Genomic DNA, 11,458 nt, shown 5'->3' with positions numbered 1-11,458 from the left:
CTGATTAGTAAATAACATCATCATCACCCTAGGTTCAGTCTGATTAGTAAATAACATCATCATCACCCTAGGTTCAATCTGATTAGTAAATAACATCTTCATCACCCTAGGTTCAGTCTGATTAGTAAATAACATCATCATCACCCTAGGTTCAATCTGATTAGTAAATAACATCATCATCACCCTAGGTTCAATCTGATTAGTAAATTACATCATCATCACCCTAGGTTCAATCTGATTAGTAAATTACATCATCATCACCCTAGGTTCAATCTGATTAGTAAATAACATCATCATCACCCTGGGTTCAGTCTGATTAGTAAATAACATCATCATCACCCTAGGTTCAATCTGATTAGTAAATAACATCATCATCACCCTAGGTTCAATCTGATTAGTAAATTACATCATCATCACCCTAGGTTCAATCTTATTAGTAAATAACATCATCATCACCCTAGGTTCAATCTTATTAGTAAATTACATCATCATCACCCTAGGTTCAGTCTGATTAGTAAATAACATCATCATCACCCTAGGTTCAATCTGATTAGTAAATAACATCATCATCACCCTAGGTTCAATCTGATTAAGGAATAATTAAGACTCGTCTAACATCAAGTCTTTGAATGCCACAGTCAAATGTAGGCTTTGACGAAGTGGAACCCTGGACAATTATTTCTAAATATTCTTACATGAAATCTTTCTTCTTTCTTTTCCTTAACATTACCATCTTTGACTATTCATTGAACATATTTCTAAAACCACACCAGTCCATTACAATCCTGTCATACTGATGGTGCGGCAGAATTTATCACTAAATTCTAATCCAATATCCGGGTAATTATTTAACTGTGGTCCAGTTTTTTTCAATCTATCCTTATCTAGAAGCTCGATTTAAATACTGTCATAAATATATAGTTCATTGCCAAAACATCTCAAAAACTTTATATACAGTCCTAGGATATAGAGACTCTAGTTTCATTCTTCTATTACATAACATAATTCACATTCAACTTTCCCAATATTTAATATCACTAGCTCCATAAATACATTTATAAATATTCTCTTTCTGCTTGTATTTCAAGTAGGGACTGGTTCTACACCCTCTGAGTTTTATTGTGTTTGCATATACAAATAATATAAATGATGCTCAATACTCCGAATATCAGTCAATTCATCAGTTCAGTCCTGAACAGTCACCTTATAAACAATACAAGCCTGTTTAAACAGTTAATCTTCAGATAATAACTATACTGTTTTTATAGTTAAATAGTAATTCAACGAGAACACAGAATTAAACCTCGTATTTCCTTGATAAAGAATGTAATAAAATGTATAATTATTAATCTTAATGTCTAGGGACTTCCTTACTTGACTTATTTTAATACAAAGCGAATTCTAACCTAAAATACACAGCTCAAGCTCGACATAAAATATATGGTTATTACTGTATTTAACCCATATATATATATATTAATGATTCTACTGCTACATCTTTCATTCAGCTACACTAGTTAGATAGGTAGGTAGGTAGGTACGCTGGCCATAACAACCCTGGTTTACAATCACAACCAAAAAATAAAACCAAGAATAATAGTTTCCAATGATTTCTCTGGCACTAGCACCTGATATTCCAGATAAACACTACGATCTAGAAAAGAGATACACTGTGTTTGCTGATGATTCGGGTCTATCAACTATTGTAGCACGCTATGATCTGTTAGATCACTGTTAAAACACTCTTTTCAGTTTGTAATAAACACGACATTCTAAAATATATCCACACGACGATACCACAAGTTTAGCGAGCACCTACATATTCAATAAAGCAGGCAAGTAAAGTGGTGAAAACAGACAGATTTCCTGTATTTAAAAATCAAGTTAAAAATCAAATAATACCAGCATAATCTTAAGAACTACACAACACATAGATATACACAAAACCAAAACAAAATAGTCAAAATAAACTGTTTATCCAGATCCAACTGTTGTACTGCTGTATTGTTGTACTGTTGCTCTGTTGTACTGTTGTACTGTTGTACTGCCGTTCGGTTGTACTGTTGTTCTGTGAAATGAAGTCAATAATCAGATAATCAGATCAAATCAGCAAGATCTACAGGTGACAGAGATTTACAAATTCTCAGAACACCCAACATTAGGTCATATGTCAAGGTTGATTCTCTGTATTCTTATCAGATCAGCTTGACGGCATATTAAACCTCTTTTACTGTCAAATCATGCAGTATAATTTTGTAATGTTTTCAACGAGATGTTTGGTTAACGAAATCGTTTTGCTTGTTTGCTTGTTTGCTTGCTTTTTATCATATGTCACTCTTTCACTGTCTGATACAGATAGTATTATAACTCTTTTTATAAATCAACAGACTAGAAATTATACCTCTATATTCAACTATTGATACTTCAAAGAAACAAGAATTGAATTCCAAAGACCTATATGTACCAGGATAGAGAAGAATTCGACAGAAAGAATTCGGGACTCGCCTTCAGTCTCTGAAAGGTGTTAACAGTAAATTTCAGAATACTGAACTCCATCAATAATATTTATCATAGTTTTAAAGATTATGCTGGTTGGAAGGTAACTAGTTTCTATTCAACAGAAGGCACTGGCACAGGATAAAAGAACAGAGCAAGAGCTAGTACTATTCATTGACCCTATTCATGAGGGTTTTGGGTATTCAGGGCGTACGTGAACTAGAGTCAGACGACAACTAGCTTAGGCTGATAGCGATCTGTTTTGGGTGTAATAGATCTGTTGTATAATAAAGTCGGTTAATCCAAACCGGGGGTAAATTTAGACCGTACAAGATGAAGTCAATGAATGTTGATAATCTATTTTAAGATAATCTGTTAGAGATTTTTCACGTGGTCAACATTCAGAGGACTAATATAGTTCGTTCGAGTGTTTTTTTTAACAATATATGATTATGTTTATTATGTAATATATAAGTAATTTTCATTAATCAAAACAAAGTCGAATATCACTGGTAAATATCAGGAAATAGACAAGTTGAATTTTTTTTTAGTTAATCTCAGCTCTTAATCTCAAGGACCAAGCAATGGCTTCACCTGATGGAAATCTCACTCAGTTACAAACAAAATCACCCAAAACTCTCATTATTTTATACGTCACTAATAGCACACGGATAATATTTAGCCTGTCAAAAGTCATTAAGTTCAAAAACATTACAAACTATTAATACCTATAATCATATCGACGACTATTGTCTTTTGATCATTATGTCACGTGACTGCCCGAGGAGTGAGAACATCAAAGTATCTATTGATACTTTTAGTTATTTACACTTATCGTTTACAGTTCATTGGTTTGAAGGCCACGTGTTGAAATAACACGGAGTTTTACGTCCAGTAGTTTGTGGGACTTAACATCGTGATATTTTGAATAATGAGATATATCAAACCGATATTTTATGAAACTAAATTCTCAATGGGGTTTGATATGGTAATAATTTACTAGAAATTCATTTGGATCCTGATTTGGCCAATCTTGTATTTCCCGGAGAAATTATGCACAGAAATTTGACGGAAATGAAGCGTGTAGAGTGGGAGTGGTATAAAATTACTGTCAATCAAATGTAGTGTGGTACTTCCGATATAGAAATAGCTTGTCATTACAGAAGACAGGTTAATAGTATGTACTTTTTGTATAGTTGATGATTTATCTTGTCAGTCTCCAAGTCTAATTATTCAACAGAATCCAAACATAATACCTAGAGGACATATGAGACCAGTAAACCAACTTTAAATAAGTTGATGTCATCTAGGATGGTGAGGTAAACATTTGGGTGGATTCAGAGTAACAAAGGTCGACACTGAAAAAGTACTTGTTCAATTTTGACATTTTGTATTCAGTGTTGTGTTTTGTGATTGGTCAATGACTACAACTGATTTAATAATCTAGTTTTATTAACCAATCATATTCTACCTTCTAAATGTTATCTGAAATTATTTTGTAAGAGTTTAGTACTGAACTATTTTAAATATTTACCTTACTGAGATAATAAATTGAAGAGCAAAGTATAAGAGACACCCTCCTCGTTTATATCACCTGGTATCAGTTGAAGCTTGTGATTTGGTTATCAACCAGGATAGGGTTTATAAAGATAGTATCAGATATAACGACTATACGCCCAATTCAGATTATATTTTAGTATCCATAATGTACATACTTCAAGGTATTTTTAAATAAACAGTTTTTATTGACAAAGATAAAAAATTGAAACAAAGAACAAAGCAGTTACCAGTGATAATACATTTCTTCCTGTTTTAATATAATTATACATGTTGTGTAAGTTAATAGATTTTGGGATGGGAGCTCAACTATTTGACTCGACAGGTTAATTAAGAAATACTACACCATAATATTGATTGTGGTGATCGGAGATGTAGAAAATGACATTAGACGTAAAGCAAGTGTCAGATGACAAGGTTTTTTGACGTCCAAGGCAAAGATAAATTTTGTTGTGCTATTCGAGAAAACGAGCTCGGGTTAAATACCTCCCATAATAGTTTCATCAAATTAAGTTCACTGATATTAAACACCAAAACTATCTATTACAACCCTGACAAACCCTGACCCTGACAAACCCTGACCCTGACAAACCCTGACAAATCTGTACTCTTAGTTTCACAGAAAATGAGCAAATGTTAATTTGTAAGATAAGATAAGAATTTATAACTGGACCAATTTTTATCTCAAATTTGACCTTTATTTTCTAGCTCAATATAAATATTTATTTTCATATTTTATAGATAATATTACGCTTGTTGGTTAGTTCTTTAACATTTATGTCAAAAAACTCTTAAGTAAGAAATCTATATATAGGTTAAAAAACCAACTTACAAATAATGTCAACCAACTTACAAATAATGTCAACTAACATACAAATAATGTCAACTAACATACAAATAATGTCAACTAACTTACAAATAATGTCAACCAACTTACAAATAATGTCAATCAACTTACAAATAATGTCAACCAACTAACAAATAATGTCAACCAACTTAAAAATAATGTCAACCAACTTACAAATAATGTCAATTAACTTACAAATAATGTCAACCAACTTACAAATAATGTCAACCAACTTACAAATAATGTCAACCAACTTACAAATAATGTCACCTATATAGGTGAATATTGATGAATAATTGGTGAATAATTGGTGAATAATTGGTGAATAATTGGTGAATATAGGTGAATATAAGTGAATATTGGTGAATATAGTTGAATATAGGTGAATATAGGTGAATATAGGTGAATATAGGTGAATATAGGTGAATAATTGGTGAATAATTGGTGAATATAGGTGAATATAAGTGAATATTGGTGAATATAGTTGAATATAGGTGAATATAGGTGAATATAGGTGAATATAGGTGAATATAGGTGAATATAGGTGAATATAGGTGAATATAGGTGGTGAATATAGGTGAATATAGATGAATATAGATGACGGGAAATGTTGACACAATCATCCTGTTAACGACAACTGAATGAAACTCAGAGAAAATAGAGTAGAAAGGAAATAGAGAATTCTAACTGAATGAAAGTGGGGTGATTTATCATTACTGTCAACTGAACGGGAACAAACGTTCTATCATACATGTCATACTTCAACCACAACCTGCTATCTCATATCTTGTCTATCTTTAATAAACTAATATAATACCTTGTCTCTCTTTAATAAACTACTATCATACCTTGTCTATCTTTAATAAACTACTATTATACCTTGTCTATCTTTAATAAACTACTATTATATCTTGTCTCTCTTTAATAAACTACTATCATACCTTGTCTATCTTTAATAAACTACTATCATACCTTGTCTATCTTTAATAAACTAATATAATACCTTGTCTCTCTTTAATAAACTACTATCATACCTTGTCTATCTTTAATAAACTAATATAATACCTTGTCTCTCTTTAATAAACTAATATAATACCTTGTCTATCTTTAATAAACTACTATTATATCTTGTCTCTCTTTAATAAACTAATATAATACCTTGTCTATCTTTAATAAACTACTATCATACCTTGTCTATCTTTAATAAACTAATGTCATATCTTGAAGTAAATGTTTGGAAACTCATAATAGGCAGTTGTTGTATTTGTACCTGTAAATGCGTTCCTGGGAAAGCTCTTGAAACATTTTCAAAGCGTACTTTATATAGGAACGTAGACTGAAAAAGGTCAGTTGTCTGTACTATGAGTTACAACACGTCTCAGGTTCTGTTTAAATATTTCTATTAATCAGATTATATTTTTGTGGACTATGCCTAAATTTCTCCTGAATTGATATCAATATATTCAGTTTATGTAGTACAAGGTTTGCAAGGTAACCAAGGGAGAAATTAACATTTAATGGTTACTTGTACATGATCAACATGTTAGTTTCAAGTCTCTCGAGGCCTCTACCAATGTAATATTGTCAAGTCCCTGTTGTTTTAAAATAAACACCATGAGAAACTAGTTTCAGCTCATACAAATCGTGATCTTAAACATGAAATAAATATCTTTTAAACTTATTGAACCATCAAGTTTCAATTTACTTCCTACTGCAGAGTTTTCAATAAAACATATTATTATAGGGTCGTCTCTTTTATATATCAATAAAATAACAGTACAGAGACAGAGACAGAGTCATCCGACTTCGTATTTATTTGGGTTAATGCCTGAGACTTAAACTGTGTATATAATGTTCGATGAATTTTTGATTGACTCCTGGGACCTATATTGTGTACGAAATATTTTATTCTAACAATATTCTAGTTAGATAAATTTCGTAAAGTGGTAAAATGACATTTTTTGAATAAATCTGTGATTTGAATTATTTATTGATTTATCAGATTTACTTACTACTGTATAATAGGGTATGATTCGTGTTGAAAAAAACAACGTAATGCCACCTTTTTATATCATGAGACCCTGAAAGTCGCAATGATCTTAAAATTTTTATATCTGTTAGATTCTTATTTTATATTAACATAATTTGTATTATATTTTTTATGAAGTTATAAACGGTATTAGTTGAATAATAAACCGTAGCTTGACGACTGTTTTAACTCATACTCAAGACCAGATTATAGTCTTGTTTAGCAAGTTAAAAATATATATAATTATTTTTACAAGCCCTGAGCTATTTTGTCTTACATCGTTAACTTGCTTTCTTACTTTTTACAGGTATTCAACTTTTATATTCTACTTTCATACCTTATTAGATTGAGTATATTGTCCTACTCTTCTATCTCTGTACTTTCTTGAGCTAATATAATAGAGCTAACGTCCTACTCTTCTATCTCTGTACTGTGCTGAGCTAATGTAATAGAGCTAACATCTTACTCTTCTATCTCTGTACTGTGCTGAGCTAATGTAATAGAGCTAACATCTTACTCTTCTATCTCTGTACTGTGCTGAGCTAATGTAATAGAGCTAACGTCCTACTCTTCTATCTCTGTACTGTGCTGAGCTAATGTAATAGAGCTAACATCTTACTCTTCTATCTCTGTACTGTGCTGAGCTAATGTAATAGAGCTAACATCTTACTCTTCTATCTCTGTACTGTGCTGAGCTAATGTAATAGAGCTAACGTCCTACTCTTCTATCTCTGTACTGTGCTGAGCTAATGTAATAGAGCTAACGTCTTACTCTTCTATCTCTGCACTGTGCTGAGCTAATGAAATAGAGCTAACGTCTTACTCTTCTATCTCTGTACTGTCTTGAGCTAATGTAATAGAGCTAACATCTTACTCTTCTATCTCTGTACTGTGCTGAGCTAATGTAATAGAGCTAACATCTTACTCTTCTATCTCTGTACTGTGCTGAGCTAATGTAATACAGCTTACATCTTACTCTTCTATCTCTGTACTGTGCTGAGCTAATGTAATAGAGCTAACGTCCTACTCTTCTATATCTGTACTGTGCTGAGCTAATGTAATAGAGCTAACGTCTTACTCTTATATTATCTCTATACTGTCCTGAGCTAATGTAATAGGGCCCACGCCTTACTCTTCTATTTATGTACTGTCCTGAGCTAATGTAATAGAGCTAAGATCTTACTCTTCTATCTCTGTACTGTGCTGAGCTAATGTAATAGAGCTAACGTCTTACTCTTCTATCTCTGTACTGTGCTGAGCTAATGTAATAGAGCTAACACCTTACTCTTCTATCTCTGTACTGTGCTGAGCTAATGTAATAGAGCTAACATCTTACTCTTCTATCTCTGTACTGTGCTGAGCTAATGTAATAGAGCTAACATCTTACTCTTCTATCTCTGTACTGTGCTGAGCTAATGTAATAGAGCTTACATCTTACTCTTCTATCTCTGTACTGTCCTGAGCCAATGTAATAGAGCTTACATCTTACTCTTCTATCTCTGTACTGTGCTGAGCTAATGTAATAGAGCTTACATCTTACTCTTCTATCTCTGTACTGTGCTGAGCTAATGTAATAGAGCTAACATCTTACTCTTCTATCTCTGTACTGTCCTGAGCTAATGTAATAGAGCTAACGTCTTACTAAATTTTGTCATAATTTTTGTCCTATTTTATCATTACTTCATTGACCAATGAATTGGCACAACTTATAATTTCTTATTGCAATTACAATACAATATTTGTGGTCTGTATGAGAGTAGTAGTGAGAGTGGTGGGAGGTAATTAACGTCCAGTCTAGTGTATACTGAAATAAACGGAGCTTCAACAGTGAGCAAATCATCTAATTTACCTGTTCTAAGAAACAAGATACAGTTATCAGTACAGTCTATAACTTATACTGTTTTATCATCGATTGTTTCTAACACAAAGTCAGTTATCTTATCTCGTTTTATCGCGCGTTATCTCGGGGCGATCGTGGTGTTATGGGGTACCAGTGTCGATCTGTTGCTTTTATCGTTCCCTAGATGATACTTATGTTACAGTTTTCTTGGAAAGAGGCACAATCACCAAAATTTTTGGTCTGATACAGCAATATCTATTTAAACACGGTCTCAGTAAAAAATGAAATGAAATATGTTAAGGGGCATTAGAACAATGACAAGTTAAAAAACTCAACTCAACTCAACTCAACCGCCCCATTAAAGATTTGAATAAAAGATATTCATGCCCCCAAATCGTGTTCTATTTGACAGTTTAATAATATCACATTCAAGCCATATTTTCCCCTGTTAACAGTATAAAGAAGTTTCTATGCTGCGTGAAATTTGAGATAACGAGAATATTTGAGGAGAGGAAATCCTTCCAACTTCCGTGTATCTATAGCAACTATAGTCCAAAACACTCGCATCTTTTTAAAATATTCAGTCAAATTAGAGTCATATACAATCAGAAGTTCGGTATTTTAAATTTGTTTTCTGTCAGGGGTAGTGGCAAGTATGTATGGTAAAAAATGGACGGATTTGTGGTTTGATACAGATAACAATGTTTGGGGTCCAGATTGAGGGAATGAGTCTCGGACTAAGATTATGACATTCTAATGATGTCAACTGAAATACTGCCTTCTCGAATTGTCTATTAATTATTACAGTATAACATTTATATCATAACATTATAAACAATCTATAGTAATATATAGTTAATAACCACAACACTGGTTATATTGTCTAGTAATTATTACAGTATAACATTTATATCATAACATTATAAACAATCTATAGTAATATATAGTTAATAACCACAACACTGGTTATATTGTCTAGTAATTATTACAGTATAACATTTATATCATAACATTATAAACAATCTATAGTAATATATAGTTAATAACCACATATTGTCTAGTAATTTCAGACCACCAGACTATATAAGTATATAGGTGATAGGTGTTGTAAGTCCATATCAGACCGAAAATAAATATTGTTTATTTAGACCTACGGTCAATAGAGTTGTTGATATTATCTGACTACCACCAATGTTATTTTGTCTAGCTTTGACCTTAGAAACTACGAGTTTTAAGTGACACCTAAATTTAGGTTAAGTTAATTACCAAGATGATGGATAGTCCGTCAAATTATATGTCAAATTCTATCTACGCAATTTCTCTGTCCAACCATCGTTATTCTTTCTTCCGTTCATTTATATTTTTGATGTTTTCTAGTCCACTGTCAAAATACCGAATTTCAGATTGGTCCATTCATTATTTTTCTTCATTGTCTTTAATAAAAAAACTTATTTCAGGTGACGAAATGAAGTACACACCGTTCAACAATCATAGAACTTTTTGTTACCCGGAGGTATTTTCCAGTTGTAACAGTTCATACGACCTTAACTTGAAGATCGATGACATGAAGGATGTTCGATTTCTCAAACAAAGTGTCACAGTTGATTTTCTATAATATATTGGTAAATTCCCTACTGATCTCTCCGATAAAAATTAATAATAATATTTTATAATTTGAACAAGTTACGCCTACATTTTTTTTTCAATTTATTTTTACGTATCTATATTTGCTGTCAAACTTTTAATATTTGTTATTTACCGTTTCAAAACAATGAATATCTCATTGAATATCCCATTCTGTATATACATGGCCTCAAATCCACCCGCCGCACATCAAAATATTTCATTTTTCGTGTCAAATAGAGCTTTTTGTCCAACTTTTCTGCAACTGTCATATTTAAGAGTGTATTTAAAAATAGCAAAGCCACGTAAAGATTTCGATTGGCATTTTTCTACTATTAATAAACAGAGAGAGTAAATACAAAGAATTAAGTGAGAATAAGGAGACCGGCAACTTCATACTAGCTTGTTTCGTCTTTAGTCTGACAAAGTTTTATCAACAGGTTATTTTATACCTGGACTTCATATTAAACAATCGATGAACTAAAATATATCATTAATATTTTCCCGCTCACTTCAGTATAATAACTTATAATCTTCCTTCTCACAGTCACTCAACTTTAAAATAAGGTCACATTTAACTGTCAGGTGACACAAGTGACAGATGACCCCTACAGGTCAAGGGTCAAACTTACATGACCTTACCTTTCGTTATAAATGAGATAGGTAAGATTAAAGAATTTATGTTATAAAGTATATTACTGATTTGCTCTCTATTGCTATTCTGATTCTGCTTATACTAATGAATATAGGGCAACATCATGCAGTGTGCAATGAGATCATTTTTATAAGGTAATATTAGCCTACCCTCCTTTTATAATAGCGCAAATTACAGAGATAAATTGAATAGAATTAACACGTAAATATTCACTGTATTTGGTGACCAAGTCAGTGATTGAACTTTCAAATGAAACTGAAAATCTGACAATATTCTCATGTATTTATAAAAACAAGGGTTAGTTTGACTATTTTAATAACAGATAAAATGGTGAAATGTTGTTACATTTGAGATGCCACAAGAATACAAGTAAGATCAAAATTCAGATACTTTTCTATAAATCATAAGGTG

At 31.9% G+C, this 11,458-nt stretch overlaps 2 protein-coding genes across 2 annotated transcripts; both read right to left on the bottom strand.

The window, feature by feature from the left end:
* Positions 1–3: 3 nt before the first annotated feature.
* Positions 4–207, bottom strand: LOTGIDRAFT_144354 (hypothetical protein; the record flags this gene model as incomplete). Its single annotated transcript, XM_009055154.1, has 1 exon — positions 4–207. A coding segment is annotated over one exon (204 nt), but the record flags the coding sequence as incomplete, so codon positions are not given.
* Positions 208–5,171: 4,964 nt separating this feature from the next.
* On the bottom strand, positions 5,172–5,510 carry LOTGIDRAFT_87024 (hypothetical protein; the record flags this gene model as incomplete). Its single annotated transcript, XM_009055153.1, has 1 exon — positions 5,172–5,510. A coding segment is annotated over one exon (339 nt), but the record flags the coding sequence as incomplete, so codon positions are not given.
* Between the last annotated feature and the right edge of the window lie 5,948 nt (positions 5,511–11,458).

The sequence above is a fragment of the Lottia gigantea genome (assembly GCF_000327385.1).
Source record: "Lottia gigantea unplaced genomic scaffold LOTGIsca_235, whole genome shotgun sequence".
NCBI lineage: Eukaryota > Metazoa > Mollusca > Gastropoda > Lottiidae > Lottia > Lottia gigantea.
Note: the sequence above shows the minus strand (reverse complement) of the source record. Positions and strands in the feature narration are given on the sequence as shown.